At 45.8% G+C, this 16,446-nt stretch overlaps 1 protein-coding gene across 1 annotated transcript in view; it reads right to left on the reverse strand.

Annotated features, from left to right (window-relative positions):
* Positions 1-9,062, reverse strand: part of MTRF1L (mitochondrial translation release factor 1 like) — a 22,283-nt gene extending 13,221 nt beyond the window's left edge. Inside the window, exons 1-2 of the mRNA XM_075267627.1 lie at positions 8,642-9,062; positions 6,094-6,173 (exon numbers count right to left, since the gene is read on the reverse strand). Of these exons, the coding sequence (XP_075123728.1) occupies positions 6,094-6,173; positions 8,642-9,014 (453 nt within the window). The 5' untranslated portion in view covers positions 9,015-9,062. The remainder of the gene's footprint in view (positions 1-6,093; positions 6,174-8,641) is intronic.
* Between the last annotated feature and the right edge of the window lie 7,384 nt (positions 9,063-16,446).

Below are 16,446 nucleotides of genomic sequence, written 5' to 3' on the forward strand. Positions count from 1 at the left end.
CGACTTATGTCAGCAAAGACACTCCAAAAACTGTTAAACGGGTATCCCAGGCACAACAGCTTTTAGAGCGTTCATCTCTGATACAAGGTGGGCACAATATATTAGGCACTGAAAGGACGTATTCCTGGAAAAATGGTCATTTTCACCTCTCACAATCCACTACAGTTATAGTTATATATATAAAGTTATAGCAACACTTGGGGGTTAAAAATGCTGTCTGTACCCCTGGATAAATCCTTCAGGGGTGTAGTTTCCAAAATAAGGTAATTTATCAGGGGATTCCAAATTACTGGCGTTTCAGCTCTACAAAAGTGTCATGGCATCCAAAAACCAAACCGTCTGTGCTCCAAAAACCAAATGACCCTTCTTCCCTTCTGTGTCCGGCTGTGCCCTAATATCAGTTTATACCCACATATGACATTATGTCCGTTATCCGGGGGTACACCAGTGTCATACATGTGTCATACATGTGTCATAAACTGCAGTTTGGACGTACAGCAGGGTGCAGAAGGGAAGGAGCGCTATGCGGCTTTTGGAGCACAGATTCAGATGTTTGGTATCTGGACGCCATGTCATGTTTGTAGAGCCTGTAAGGTACCAGAAAAGTGGATTCCATGGGGTACCAGGAGTGACCCCATTTTGAAAACTGCACCCCTCAAAGAATTTATCAGGGGGTGTAGTGAGTATTAGTATCCCGGACGTGACTGCACAGCGGATGGCGAAGAGGGAATATATAAGCTGTGCGGAGGACATTGCAAACACCAAATTCCCTACTATGTCCCCGTAGCTCCTATGATTGGGGGAGTCACTTTAGGGGTCACTTCTGGTGTCTTCTCCCTCATAAGCTGTAAATCTGGGGTGTCCCCTGATATCCGCTCACACAGCTTATATATTCCCTACATGACGCACCCAGTTGTGTTCTAATAATTTGGCGATTTTTGAGGGTTTTTGTCTTCACATTGTGAGATGCTATATTTTTTTATGTTTCTGGTGACGTGGCCATATAAGGGCTTATTCTTTGCGGGATGAGATGCATTTCGTAATGACACCATTTTTGGGTGTCTACATCTTATTGAATACATTTTATTAACCCTTTTTTGCTGGATTTAAAAAAAAAAAATCAATCCTGGCATTGAGTTTTACTTTTTTAATTTTGCGCCATGCAGCGTACAGTATAAGTAACATGTTCCCTTTATTCTGCGGGTCGGTACGGTTACGGCGATACCTCATTTATAGTATTTTTTTATGTGTTACTAGTTCTGCAGAGGAAAAACACATTTGGGGACATAAATCAATGTTTTTTGCATCGCATCTTCTAAGAGGCGTAACATTTTTATTTTTCGGTTGACAGAGTTGGTTGAGGGCTTATTTTTTGCGGGACAACCTGCGCTTTTTATTGGTACTGTTGTCGGATGCATATGACTTTTTGATCACTTTTTATAGCATATTTTGTATGGTGAGATGGCGAAAAATCATTACTTCCGGCGAGTTTTTTCCGTTTTTTTTTTCCGGCGTTCGCCGTGTACATTAAATATTGTTTCAGTTTTATTGTACAGATTGTTACGGACGCGACAATACCAAATATGCATTGTTTTTATTACTTTTGAGTTCTTTTTTTATATAATTCATTTTCTATTGAGAAAAAGGGATTTTTGGGCTTTATAACTTTATTAATTTTTTTCATACACTTCATTTTATTTTTTTTACATTTTTTTTTACTTTTTCATGTGTCCATTTAGGACACTTCAATCAGCAATACTTTGCTGATATAGAATGCCATGTGAGACACAGCCTGCAGGTGTCCCACATGGCATTCCGTAGCAGGATGTCAGGCTGTGTAGACGCACAGCCTGACATCAGAAGGTCCTGGCAGGATCACCAGGTATGTGGGGGCTTCGGGCAGTCTGGGGTCACTGGCCAGACCCCAGACTACCTTTTACTGCTATCGGCACCCTCCGATCTCGCCGCGGGGGGTGCCGATCTGATTTAATTGTCGGCGGATGCCTTTCGATCGCGCCGTGATGTTTCACGGCGCGATCGAAAGGGTTAAAACTTCCAGTCGGACTCAGTTCCGACTGGACGTTATGGAGGAAGGGGTTAGGTGTTAGTAACACCTAACCCCTGTCCCCCCCGCACCCCTCCCCCCGCCAGAAAGGTACCTAAAGGCCGGACGTATTTCGGCAATAGTCCGGTCTTTAGGTACCAGCACATGAGGCCGTAAATTTACGTACGGCGGTCCTCATGTGGTTAATAGAGGGGTGATAGAATTATCTTTTGATGAAAGATCTGTACAGCACAGTAAGGGGGCGTTCACACTACCGTCGGTGTCCGACAGGTAGTGTCCGCTCCTAGGGTCCACTCAATATCTGACACGGACATTAGGAGCGGACACTAGCTGTGTCTGTGACACCTGTCATTCACTTAAATGGGCATCGGGTGCGTTCTTTTGCATCCGTGCCCTTCCTTCCCTGTCCGCAAGTGAAGATGTCCAACTTCTCAAGTGGACAGAAAAACCCGACATGTAGGGTTTTTATGCAGACTTTGCCGGCTGCGTCCATTCATTCCTATGGATTTACCGCAGCCTGCCACTCTCCTGCTTTGTCCCTGTTTTACCGTATACTCAACTCTGCTACATCTGAGATGTAGCAGGCCGAGTATATAGTAAAGCAGGAATGAAGCAGAAGAGTAGATAGTATCTATCTACTCGCGAGCTTCGCTCAACTTACCTGCACATAAGTGCTGTCGCATAAGGCGGGGCTTGTGGCTTAGGAGAGTGTGGGCAGGTACTGGGAGGGGAGACGTGAGTGATGCACTCACATCTCCCTGCCCTGTACCCGCCCACTTTGTTCTAAGCCACAACAAGCCCCACCTACTCCCATCATCTCTAACACTAGCCTAGGGAGGTGGGGCGCACACGGCGCTCTGAAGGCATGTCAAAGAGAGAAGAGGAGCGGCAGCGGATCTGTGCAGGTAAGTGGAAACCAGGGGGGCCTAAGTAGCCGGGGGATTTTTTTTAATCACTACACAGCGTGCAGTCCAGAAATTCAAACAATTTTTGGACTCCATGCTGTGTGGTGAATAGGATCGATTTTAAGAATCCGATCTTCGATTATTTAAAAAAATCCTATTGACTTGCATTGGGATCGGTTTCGAAAGGAAAATGATCGGAAATCGGATTTTAAAAACGATCTTGAAATTTCAAGATCAGCTCAACCCTAATTGCAACATGAAAAATTGAAATAAAATATATATTTAACATAGCTTGATGGAAACAAATGGCCATTTTCTGATTAGAGATACCAACATGTTCTATTCAGGATCTAGATCAGGGGTCTCAAACTCGCGGCCTGCCGAACAATTTTGTGCGGCCCGCAGACTAATCCACCAAGTGCAAAATATTTTGGATAAAATTAAGTAAGCCTTAAAATACTTGTATTTTCCATTTCTCGAACATCCTAGCTAGATAATAAACTGTATTATTCGTCTTACTTACTTCTATGGTGCTTTCCTGTGGATGCCCCGCCCAAAGCCTGGCGACAGCGGATAGCCGCTATCTGCTGTCGCCAGGCTTTGGGCGGGGCATCCACGGGAAAGCACCATAGAAGTAAGTAAGACGAATAATACAGTTTATTATCTAGCTAGGATGCTAGAGAAATGGAAAATAGCCTATTTATAGCTTTGCCCTGGACTGAGACAAAGCAAAGCTACAGTGGGGCAAAAAAGTATTTAGTCAGTCACCAATAGTGCAAGTTCCACCACTTAAAAAGATGAGAGGCGTCTGTAATTTACATCATAGGTAGACCTCAACTATGAGAGACAAAATGAGAAAACAAATCCAGAAAATCACATTGTCTGATTTTGTAAGAATTTTTTTTGCAAATTATGGTGGAAAATAAGTATTTGGTCACCTACAAGCAATCAAGATTTCTGGTTCTCACAGACCTGTAACTTCTTCTTTAAGAGTCTCCTCTTTCCTCCACTCATTACCTGTAGTAATGGCACCTGTTTAAACTTGTTATCAGTATAAAAAGACACCTGTGCACACCCTCAAACAGTCAGACTCCAAACTCCACTATGGTGAAGACCAAAGAGCTGTCAAAGGACACCAGAAACAAAATTGTAGCCCTGCACCAGGCTGGGAAGACTGAATCTGCAATAGGCAACCAGCTTGGATTGAAGAAATCAACTGTGGGAGCAATAATTAGAAAATGGTAGACATACAAGACCACTGATAATCTCCCTCGCTCTGGGGCTCCACGCAAAATCTCACCCCGTGGGGTCAAAATGATCACAAGAACGGTGAGCAAAAATCCCAGAACCACGCGGGGGGACCTAGTGAATGAACTGCAGAGAGCTGGGACCAATGTAACAAAGCCTACCATCAGTAACACACTACGCCGCCAGGGACTCAGATCCTGCAGTGCCAGACGTGTCCCACTGCTTAAGCCAGTACATGTCCGGACCCGTCTGAAGTTTGCTAGAGAGCATTTGGATGATCCAGAAGAGTATTGGGAGAATGTCCTATGGTCTGATGAAACCAAACTGGAACTGTTTGGTAGAAACACAACTTTTCGTGTTTGGAGGAAAAAGAATACTGAGTTGCATCCATCAAACACCATACCTACTGTAAAGCATGGGGGTGGAAACATCATGCTTTGGGGCTGTTTCTCTGCAAAGGGGCCAGGACGACTGATCCGGGTACATGAAAGAATGAATGGGGCCATGTATCGTGAGATTTTGAGTGCAAACCTCCTTCCATCAGCAAGGGCATTGAAGATGAAACGTGGCTGGGTCTTTCAACATGACAATGATCCAAAGCACACCGCCAGGGCAACGAAGGAGTGGCTTTGTAAGAAGCATTTCAAGGTCCTGGAGTGGCCTAGCCAGTCTCCAGATCTCAACCCTATAGAAAACCTTTGGAGGGAGTTGAAAGTCCGTGTTGCCAAGTGACAGCCCCAAAACATCACTGCTCTAGAGGAGATCTGCATGGAGGAATGGGCCAACATACCAACAACAGTGTGTGCCAACCTTGTGAAGACTTACAGAAAACGTTTGACCTCTGTCATTGCCAACAAAGGATATATAACAAAGTATTGAGATGAAATTTTGTTACTGACCAAATACTTATTTTCCACCATAATTTGCAAATAAATTCTTACAAAATCAGACAATGTGATTTTCTGGATTTGTTTTCTCATTTTGTCTCTCATAGTTGAGGTCTACCTATGATGTAAATTACAGACGCCTCTCATCTTTTTAAGTGGCGGAACTTGCACTATTGGTGACTGACTAAATACTTTTTTGCCCCACTGTAGCTATGCCTGAGTGCAGCTGCTGCAGCGGAGTGCGGTCTGTTGCCGTAAATGGCCTGGCCTATTTTTGTTTGGTCCCGCCTACACCCTGTTTAATAATGTCGTCGTTGTGTTCTAAAAAGCGAAAGATTGCGGATGAAAAACGACTGTTTCAGGACAAGTGGGTAAATTTATATTTTGTAACGCAAGTAGGTGACAAAATCACCTGTCTGATTTGTCTGCAATGCATCTCTGTGCCCAAGGAGTACAACGTGCATAGACATTATGATACGCTGCATGGACAACAGTTTGCTGCACTGACTGGCACAATTCGCGAGGAAAAAGCACGTCACTTGTAGACCTAGTGCGGCCCGCCGACTGGCTGGGATCTTGCTCTGCGACCCACATGCTGAGTTGAGTTTGAGACCCCTGACCTAGATAGAATATCTCAGAAGGTTTTACACAACCCATCAGGAGGATGGTAAAATAAAGTGCCATGAAAACCTCTACAGAAACAAAAAAGAATTCTATAAATACAGACAAGTAAACTGGACTAAAGATCCTTCAATGTAAACTTTCCACTCAAGTAGACAAAAGGAACACAAATAGAGGTGGGGCATTTATCAAGAATGGCACTTATTATGCTGGTTTTAGGGTATGATGGGTCACTCAAGAGGGCATTGCTTGTGCACCTTCACTGAAATCTATGGGAGAATCTGACTAGTTTCTATGAGTAACACTACAAAGGGTGAAATGTATTAAATCTTGTGCACCATGTACCGCAGCCTGCTGTATACTGCACCTGGTATTTCAGATTCAGTATCTCCTCCTCGCAGGACGCCATGTCTGTAGTTGCCAAAGATTTTAAATCTTCATTTTCCTCTATAAATAAGTGAACAGAAATATGTAACAAATTAAAACAAAAACCAAAAAACCTTAATTTACCATTTTTATTGCCGCTAGTTATTTGCAGCAGCCATTGCTTGATGTGGTCTCTTCTGTAACACTACTAGTCTGGCATTGCCTTATGAGCAGATCTAAAGAGTCTTTCTGGGCTCTAAGCTGCCATCAGAAAATACTGGATGGCATTGTGAGGGATGGGTGGAAATGGTGCCACAGTTGCAAACAAAAATCTTAGGGTCCATTCACAAAGAGGAAAATGATGTGGAATTTCAGCGCTGAAAGAAAGAAAAAAAAAAAAAAAGCCTCCCATTGACTTCAATGGGTTCCTTTTTCTGCTAGCAATGGGAGGCTTTTTTTTTTTCAGCGCTGAAATTCCACACCATTTTTCTCTAATGGGAAGGAAAATGGCGCTTTATTTGGCACTGAATTTTCATAGCTGAAAAAAAAAAACCCTCCCATTGATTTCAACGGGTTTCACTAACTTTTTTTCCACTAGCTAGTGGAAAATACCGCTAGTGGAAAAAAAAAAACCTACCAGCACCCATTGAAGTCAATGGGAGGCTTTTTTTTCAGCGCCATTTTCCTCCGTGTGAATGGACCCTAAGGCATTAAACAATTAGAACCAAATTTTATTAGTCTCCCAAGCTTTTTTTTGTTGTTGTAGATTTTGCTACTTTTTTTTTTTTTTTAATTTTTTTAACCAAACCGAGCAGTAGCTACAAATGGAATGGAAAATCTAAAGGAAGCTCTTCTACTGCTACATTCTGCACAATCCACACTTTGGCTCAAAATAAGGCAACAAGATCTGCCAAAAAAAAATAAAAAATCAGCTTTTCCGCAAACATTGATGGGTCTTTTACCATTCTGATTCTTGCCATCTGATTCCAGCACAGTTGGAATTTTTTCCCCAGTTCCCATCATTCCCATTGGTGCCCGATATGCCACTTGGGCTGTGTCAGTCAGGGGGGCATCATTCGGAGCTCAGATCAGAGGCAGCCAGTGTCAGAGCTCAGAATCACACCCCTTTGTCTGCCCCTGCCTGACACCGCCCACCTGACAGTACAAAGGGATCCTATCATTAAAACGACATATTTTTCTCGATAACACGTTGGAGTAGTCTTAAGAAATGTGATTCTTCTCCTGTCTTTAGATGTCTTCTCCATCATGCCGTTCGGTAGAAATCCCAGTTTTCTTTTGTATGCAAATGAATTCTCTCGTAGCACTGGGGGCGTTCCCAATACTGCGAGAGAAATCTCCAGCACCGCCTCCATCTTCGTCTGGAAAGGCAACTTTCTGCGTTGGCTTCAAACTTCTAGGCATGCGCAGTCGGCTCTGCCGTCGGGCCTCGGGCAGCCTGGTGTAAGTAGCCATTTTCTTGTGATCGCTTACACAGTAAGCTGGAGTAAGCGGCCACAAGAAAATGGTCGCACACATGTGCAGTCAGCTCTGCCCAATTATAGAGCCGACTGCGCATGCATAGAAGTTTGAGCGCCAGAAGAAGACACAGGGAGAGGCCGTTCCAGACGAAGATGGAGGCAGCGGCTAGAGATTTCTCTTGCAGCATTGGGGAAACCCCCAGTGCTGTTTGGGAGCTGACGACCGCCCCCAGTGCTGCGAGAGAACTCATTTGCATACCAAAGAAAACTGGGATATCTACCGAATGGCGGCATGGAAAAGACGAATAAAGTTAGGAGAAGAATAGCCCAAGTATATCACTTGGGGTGGGATGAGGGGGCAGTTATGGCCGGCTATGCCCCTGTGCATCACTTGGGCTGGGATGAGGGGGCAGTTATGGCCGGCTATGCCCCTGTGCATCACTTGGGCTGGGATGAGGGGGCAGTTATGGCCAGCTATGCCCCTGTGCATCACTTGGGCTGGGATGAGGGGGCAGTTCTGTCCGGCTATGCCCCTGTGCATCACTTGGGCTGGGATGAGGGGGCAGTTATGTCCGGCTATGCCCCTGTACATCACTTGGGCTGGGATGAGGGGGCAGTTATGTCCTGCTATGCCCCTGTGCATCACTTGGGCTAGGATGAGGGGACAGTTATGGCCGGCTATGCCACTGTGCATCACTTGGGCTGGGATGAGGGGGCAGTTCTGTCCGGCTATGCCCCTGTGCATCACTTGGGCTGGGATGAGGGGGCAGTTCTGTCCGGCTATGCCCCTGTGCATCACTTGGGCTGGGATGAGGGGGCAGTTATGTCCGGCTATGCCCCTGTGCATCACTTGGGCTGGGATGAGGGGGCAGTTCTGGCCGGCTATGCCCCTGTACATCACTTGGGCTAGGATGAGGGGACAGTTATGGCCGGCTATGCCACTGTGCATCACTTGGGCTGGGATGAGGGGGCAGTTCTGTCCGGCTATGCCCCTGTGCATCACTTGGGCTGGGATGAGGGGGCAGTTCTGGCCGGCTATGCCCCTGTACATCACTTGGGGTAAGTACACACCTGTCATTAGCTGCTGGAGCTCCTGCACTTCCCTCTCCTTGCTCCTCAGTTCCTGTAGTACAGGCAGCGCCCTCCTCACCACCGCCGCATGACCCCCATCTATCCCTGGAGCCGCCGCCGCCACCACCACCACATCGCCCCCTTCATTCGCTGCCCCCCAGTCCTCCAGACGTCGGAGATAAGTCATCCACGCATCGCTCCTTATCAGCTCCTCCAGGAGTGCAGGGCGGCCATGAGCTGACACCGCGCGACTCCCCAGCACTCTCTGCCCCAGGACGGAGCACTTGTTTATTACATTATTATAATTCCCCCAAACCTTTCTGTGCACGGTGCGGACTCCGCACACAACACACCGAGCGACGCTGAACAGCATGACTAGCTCGCAGCTTCACCTCTAACCCGTACGTCAATGACGCGCCGCCATCTTGTGATTGGCAGCAAGAAAAGTTTTGCATACACTGGCGCCATCTCGTGACAACCTTAGGGTAATGCATTGCATGTTAGGTCACTGAGTAGTTTCTGTAGAAAAGTCGCAGGAAAGTAACGCGGATAAACCCAACAATGCAGATTAGTAGGATACAGTACTTGTTTTTCAATCTATGCATCTTAAAACCCATAAATTTTCTTATTTCTGTAATGCAGAGCGGCCATTATCTTTATATACCCGGCATCCACAGTAATAGCACGGTGGATGCCGTGGAGGGATAGTGCCACCCAAACAAGCGCCAGGGCCGCAGCATCGTTACACTCCTACCGCTGCAGGAAGCCGGTGGCAGTAGGAGCTTGGTGATGTTAAAATCATCTTCCCCCGCCAAAACTACCTACAATGATCCTATACCATACCGCCCAACTTTTGAAGAGCCAAGAGAGGGACAAACTATGGCAAATTTAGCTCCACCCACTTTTATGTTGACTCCACCCATTCTCATTCATTTTTCATGTGCCCCCACACAGTATAATCTTCCTACAGTCAGATTTCAATTTTTTTTTCCTATATGTGGTTTTGAGTGCTATAATATTTTTTTTGTTTGGGTTATTCAAATAATGTTTCCATATTTTTTCAATGTTACTTAGAACTGTCATTTTTGTTATAGCATATTTTTGTTTTTCATCACACCTGCAGGGTTGAACCTACCCTCTTTGCTTCCTGAGGCGACCTATAGAAAAACGTCCATCCCCCTCCAAAAAAAAACTGAGAGGGAAAATTGGGGCGCAGGCTATTTGTGAGCAAGAGGGGAGAAATAGGCGAGCAATATGTGTGTGAGCAAGGGGGGAAATGGAGTGGAGGCTGTATGTGAGCAAAAAGTGGAAATGGGGTGGTGGCTGTGTTTCAGCAGGAGGGGGAAATGAGGGTGCGGGCTGTGTATGAGCAATAGGGAGAAATGGAGGTGCAGGTTTTGGGTGAGCAAGTAGGGGGAAATCTGGTGGAGTCTGCGTGTGAGCAGGAGTGAGAAATTAGGGTGCTGGTCGCATGTAGGAAGAGGAGAAATCAGGGTACAGGCTGTGTGTGAGCAAGAGGGGAAATGGGGTGCAGGAAGAGAAGAAATGTGGTTGCAGGCTGTGCGTGAGCAAGAGGGGGAAATGTGGTGCAGGCTGTTTGTCAGCAAGAGGGGGAAATGGGGTGAAGGCTGTGTGTGTAAGAGGGGGAAATGGGGTGCAGGAAGAGGAGAAATGGGGTGCAGGCTATTTATTTAGCAAGAGGGGGAAATGGGGTGAAGACTGTGTGTGAGTGCGAGGGGGGAAATGGAGGAGAAGGCTGTGTGTGTTAGGAGTAGTGCCAAAACCTCACCAGCGGGGTTGCTAGCCTTCTCCTAACACGGGCCAAGAATACTTGGTGCCTGTTGGAAACTAATTATTTTTCACTTCTGCTCCCATTCACCAATGGCTATTCAGTCTTTCCTGGATATTAGTTCTCCTCTGCTGTGTTCCGTGTGTCTCTAGCCTGACTTCTTGGTTCCGTCCATGGCTCTGCTCTTGCCTGCTGATTTTGTACCTCTCCTGCTATGACCTCCACTTGCCTTTAGAATCTTGCTCGTTGATTACAATATGGTACTGCTCTTCTCTTTTTCTACTGACCTGGCTTGTTTGACCTCTCTCCTGGATTACCCCTCTGTACTGCGCTGACTTCCGATTGATGACAATGATTGGACGACATTTCTACTGGTGTACTGCTGCCACTTTTTGGTTACTGCCATCTGCTGTTTCTCAATCTTCAGACCATCAACCAGTCTCTGGAAGCTTTTCAGTAAGTGATTTCAGTTTCTGGGGCTGCTGAGACTAGTGGTGCCCTGCGCTTCCTGCTCTCTCTGACCTGTAACCTAACAGTAGCTTCCAAGTCCATCCTCACCATCAGGGGCTCTGGTGAACATCTCTGGGGGTTCGGGTTTGGTGTGGCTTGGAGTGCGTTGGATGCTCAGCGCTGTTTTTGTCATTTGATCAGTGTACTTGGTACCTGGACTCACTACAAATTGGGATGCAGGCTTTGTGTGAACTGCAGGGGGGAATAGGTGTGTGTGCAAGCTGTGTGTGAGCAACAGGGGGAAAAACTGCAGAAAATCTACATTAAAAAAGCTTATTATCCATAATGTGAGGCCTCAACCGTAAAACGTATGTAACAAATAAAAAAAAAAATTGAATTAATAAAAAACTGAAAAGAACTGTAGTGTGAAAGTAGCCTAAGAGGGTGATGCAGGAAAAAGTGAATGATGATAGGAAATCCGGTAGGAATAGTGGCCAAAAGTATTAAAGGGGTTGTCCCACGTCGCATACTTACCCGTCTTCGTTCCTCTAAAATCTTCTGTCTTCCGGCTTTGTCTCGTCATTGGTGGGCGGGATCACATATGCAAAGCCAAGCGGCGAGATGCCGCCGGCCCTGCGTGCGCGCTCATACACCAGTCTACCCTTCACAATGCGAATACAAGACCCGACACCCTGCGGGTCTGTATTAGCATTGTGAAGGCTAGACTGGTGTATGAGCTTGCACGCAGGGCCGGCGGCATCTCGCCACTTGGCTCCGCATATGTGACCCCGGAGCGGAACAGTATCGCTTCTGCCGCTGCTGTCTTCATGCAGGGCAGAAGCATAGCGATGTGCCTGTGCCGGCGTCTAACTGTCCCCAGCATCCGCCTATTACAGCGGATGCCGGGGAGTTAGATGCCGGCACAAACGAAGCCAGCAACATCGCTATGTGCCTGCCCTGCATGAAGACAGCAGCGGCAGAAGCGATACTGTTATTCCGCTCCTCCGCCCCCCGCCCCGGTGTAGCAGCATCGCTTCTGCCGCTGCTTGCTTCATGCAGGGCAGAAGCATAGCGATGTTGCTGGCTTCACCTGTCCCCCAAAGGGTAAACTACACCCCCCCCCCTCCAGGCTCGCTCCCATGTACTTAGCCCCTCCTCCCTCCCCCCTGAGAGCAGGCAGACACATCACTTGACTCAGGTCAGGGCTGTGGCCACAAAAAAATGAATAAAGTGATATAGTGGCCAAACAAAGCAGTTTTGCTGAAGCAGTGTATTTAGGAAAAGTCTTACATTCACATTTACAAGCATTATAGATAGGATCCTTGTGACGGGACAACCCCTTTAAGCAAGAAGTGGAACTTGTTGAAACAACAATTCTATGGAAAAGCAAGAAGCAGCAGAAAAACCTTATGTGCATTTGTATTCTTATATTGGGGCTAGAAGACCCTGATCAGACATGTACGACTGTTATATTTATATTAGTTTATGTGCCTTATTGTCTCACATCTTTTCAGTAAGATGCATCAATGAGTATATTTAAAAAAAAAAAAAATTACAAGGAGAAACTTTAAAGGCCTAAAATTTGTTTTTAACAGATTAAAGACTTCTCTGATAGACAGATGAATGCAGTTGAGAGAAATGGAAATCAGAACATTTATGGAACGGCATCTTCCAAACTGTTTACTTACATCTTTTAATTACATAGTCAATTAAACGTAAGGCCAGCAGGTGGCACTCTTGTACTATGGCTGGATCAGCCCTGCATAAAATTAAATCAATGTGCGCCAAGTGGTTTTATGTACAAAGTGTATGGAAAGATTGATTTATGCACAAGCAACTAACAAAACGATAGCCAGTGATTTCCCATGAGCAACAAAATAGATTTACTGTAGTTTTCAGAAACAGCAATTGGCAGTGATCAGGATTGTATGTTCTACCTTCTATATGCCTCACGATAGTCATTCCTAGTAACCAACCTGAGTCTGAACTGGAGGTCTGGACTTTTCCTCCGATTCAGTTCCAAATGATTGATAAGCGTTGTACAGGGAGTGCTGAATGAATTACCACAGTGTGAAGCTGATGTAGCAGAGCTGGATTTGAGTCAGTTTGCATTACATAAAGAGATAATGGACTCCCTATCTCAGCCCTTATCAGCCAAATTCAATTAAACCGACTGATAAGAGCTCAGAAATCCCAGATCTCTCACCTTGCCTATCTGAGAAGCTCCAATACTTAAAAGACACAAACAGCTCAGAGCCGCTCCCAGCCCCCTCCCGGCTGTGGCTTCGGCTTCCTGCTCTACCACTCCCTACTTGTAGGTCACAGGCCACATAAAGCTGCATGGGATAAGCTCAATCCTTACCTTTCAGCTTTTGGCCCCTCATGTTCCTTCCTGCATCAGGCGCGCATGACGTCATAACAGTGTGCCCGGAACAAGAAGGAGTGGGACTGGTTAGCATACTGGTAAATAATGATCCAATACTGCTATAGGTGAGACCAGTGAAGGAGCCACTATATGGCCTATACTATACACCTGTATACCTACGCTTTATTCCCCCCATACAGTGGCCTCTTCACTGGTCCCCCCAAAAAGTGGCCACTTTAATGGTCCTCCCTTTACTGTATGGGGACCAGTGTTGAGAGCATTCTATTATGTGGGGATGTTAATGAGAGCTCAGGCAGAGCCGACTGCGCATGCCTGGGAAACAAGAAAATGGCCGCTTACACAGCTTACAATGTAAGTGGCCGTTTTCTTGTGGCCCGGGCATGCGCAGTCGGCTCTGCCCGAGGCCTAGAAAATTGAAAACCCAGGACAGAAGAAGACGCACAGAGAGGCGGGTTCCTGAAGAAGATGGAGGCGTTGCTGGAGAGTTCTCTCGCAGCATTGGGGACGCCCCCAGTGCTGTTACTATTACGGCGCATGTCGGGAAGGGGTTAAAGCCTACCCTCAGGACAGGCAATAAATACATTATCAGTATGGGGCCAACAAATTGTACTTTGTAATTGCACAATATCTTGTGCAATGTACTGGGAAGCTGGAAAAAATTAAAAAAGACAGACTTTGCATGTGTGACAATTTCTTATAGGTTTAATTTTTATAACGTTTACTATGTTGTAAAAAAATGACATGTTACCTGTATTCTGTGCGTCAGTACGAACATGGCGATGCCACATTTATGTCTATGGCAGCTTGTAGTAGAACTATAGTAAGGACAACCGTGGGACCCTTCAATAGGTTACTGGCTAAGTTTAATGCAGATGTTGTCTTTGGATTCATATTCAGAACCTCAGTGTATATAAGTAGGCCCATGTAATACTGTCTGAATTTTTCAACAATTTTTTCCATTTTTATGTCAGCTTAAATATCATCATTTCCTTATTGACACTCAGAAATTGGGCAGTAAAACATATTCTCCCGGTTTTAATTTTACATCATCTTCCGTGAAATGCCTACTGTAGCTTTCTTCCCCGAAACCTAATAAAAAGTCTTGACAATCCTATATCCGTATTGAGAATGACGAGAAACAGACATTTCTACCTTACAAATGAGGTAAATGATCATATCCAGAAGTTATGATTGCCTCAGTAGCCATTGCCAATACAAACAGACTCTCTGACTCCAAGACAGGCAAATCTTTCAATTAGGCTGCATTCAGACAGTGCATTTATGTGCCATCTATCTGCTACTTTATTTTGCATTAAAATAGTGCCCCAGCCAGATATAACATAGTAAGTTCCCATACAGACAGTGCAGAAGTTGTATTGATAACTGTTTTTTTTTTTTTAACAGCAAAAGGTTCTATGTTATAAATTTGTAACAGTGTAGATTAAGGTAAGGCGGTGTTCACACTGCCGCTGCTGTCCGCCCTGGGGGTGTCAGCTGTAAACCCCAGGGAAACCGGAGAGCAGACAGCTTGCAAGTGGTTGACTTTAAAACCCGACCAAAGGTGACCGCCCATGCGCGTTTTCAGCCTTTTCGCCTGGTGTCCGTTTTTTTTTCTGCGGACACAAAGTCCTCCATGTAAGACTTTGTGTCTGTGGAAAAAAAAACGGACACTAGGCAGAGAGGCTGAAAACGCGCACGGGAAGTCGTCTTTGAAAACCCATTCAAATGAAAGGGTTTTAAAGCCGACCACTCACAATTCGTTGGCTGTCCAGTTTTCCTGGGGTTTACAGCAGACACCACGAGGCGGACAGCAGTGGCAGTGTGAATGCCGCTTAACTGTGAACAACACCCCATAGAAGATGTATGTCTGAACTGTACAACTACTGTAGTGACACCAGCTTATACTAATATACAGTACCACTCTCTCCCAGCATAGGGTATGTATGCAGGATCTCTCTCTCTATATATAGTATGTATGTTTTCTGTGTGTAGGTACATATGGATATTTATAGCACATCTCTATGTATCATACTGTATGGGTACATTCATACATGGATTTGTATTACTCTTTAAGAAACTGCGGCATTACACTACACTGTAGTTTTGTGTAAATAGATGTGTGTGTACAGTATCGCAGTGTTAGATCTTTCAGAGGATCAGAACAACAGACAATAATGGATACAAACAGAACGCTTTTTCTAACCATTCACACTGACACCAACACTAAAATAAAAACGAAAAGGCCACTTCTGTTGGCTTTCCATTTTTTTCAATGCAGATAACATAGCACAGCATGTTGCGCTTTTCTCTTCATTAAAAAAAAAATAAAAAAAAAATGCACATACAGCCCACCATACTTGGAAATTTATCCAGAGTGGAGGCCCCAGGAGATGTGCAAATATGATAAACGCTTGTACTCATTCACCCAGCCTCATCTCCTAGGCTCCCTCTTGGGGTCCAGCAATTCCTCAATATGCCCTTCTAGTCTTCTGAGAGAAGTCAAAAAATTCCAAGACTCCTGAGTCTTGTGATTGGGCCTCATTGGTCATATGGGATGTGCTGATATGATGACGTCAGCGTGCCCTAACTTTACACCGACGCCCAATCACTGCCCCTCTAATGTCTGCACTCCCGAGTCCTCTGCCTACGGGGCTCGAGAGACAGGCTAGAAACTCTGCAGTGTACTGTGGCAGTTGCTGGTCTCTTCCTTAGCTGGATGGGGAACTTCTGGCTTTTGGCCTAGCGGCAGGCCGGAGCCTATTTAAGGGGGCCTCTGTCTCCAGACCGCCACTGGCTAATCAGGTATGCCTCCTGTCCTGGTAGTAAACGCTCCTCCTGTTATCTGATTGCCTGTGCTCTGACCCCTTGCCTTGACCTCTGACCCTGCCTTTGCCTCCTGATTTGTGCACTGTACCTGCCCCGGTTTATGACCCCGGCCTGCCTCTAGACCTCTGCTTCCTGTACACCGTTTTGTACTGCTCTACTGCTCCTGTTACAGACTTGGCCTGCCTGATATTCCTTTTGGATTTCCCACTGTACTGTGTTGCCCTCTTGCTGACGACATGGACAGTACAACTACGCTTTGCTGCGACCTGCCACATCCTTCTGGAACTTTGGACCTCTACCACTACCCGGTAAGAGATCTCAGTGTCTGGTTTACTGTGATTTGTGGTGCGCTGT

The sequence above is a fragment of the Leptodactylus fuscus genome, chromosome 3 (assembly GCF_031893055.1).
Source record: "Leptodactylus fuscus isolate aLepFus1 chromosome 3, aLepFus1.hap2, whole genome shotgun sequence".
NCBI classification, from domain to species: domain Eukaryota; kingdom Metazoa; phylum Chordata; class Amphibia; order Anura; family Leptodactylidae; genus Leptodactylus; species Leptodactylus fuscus.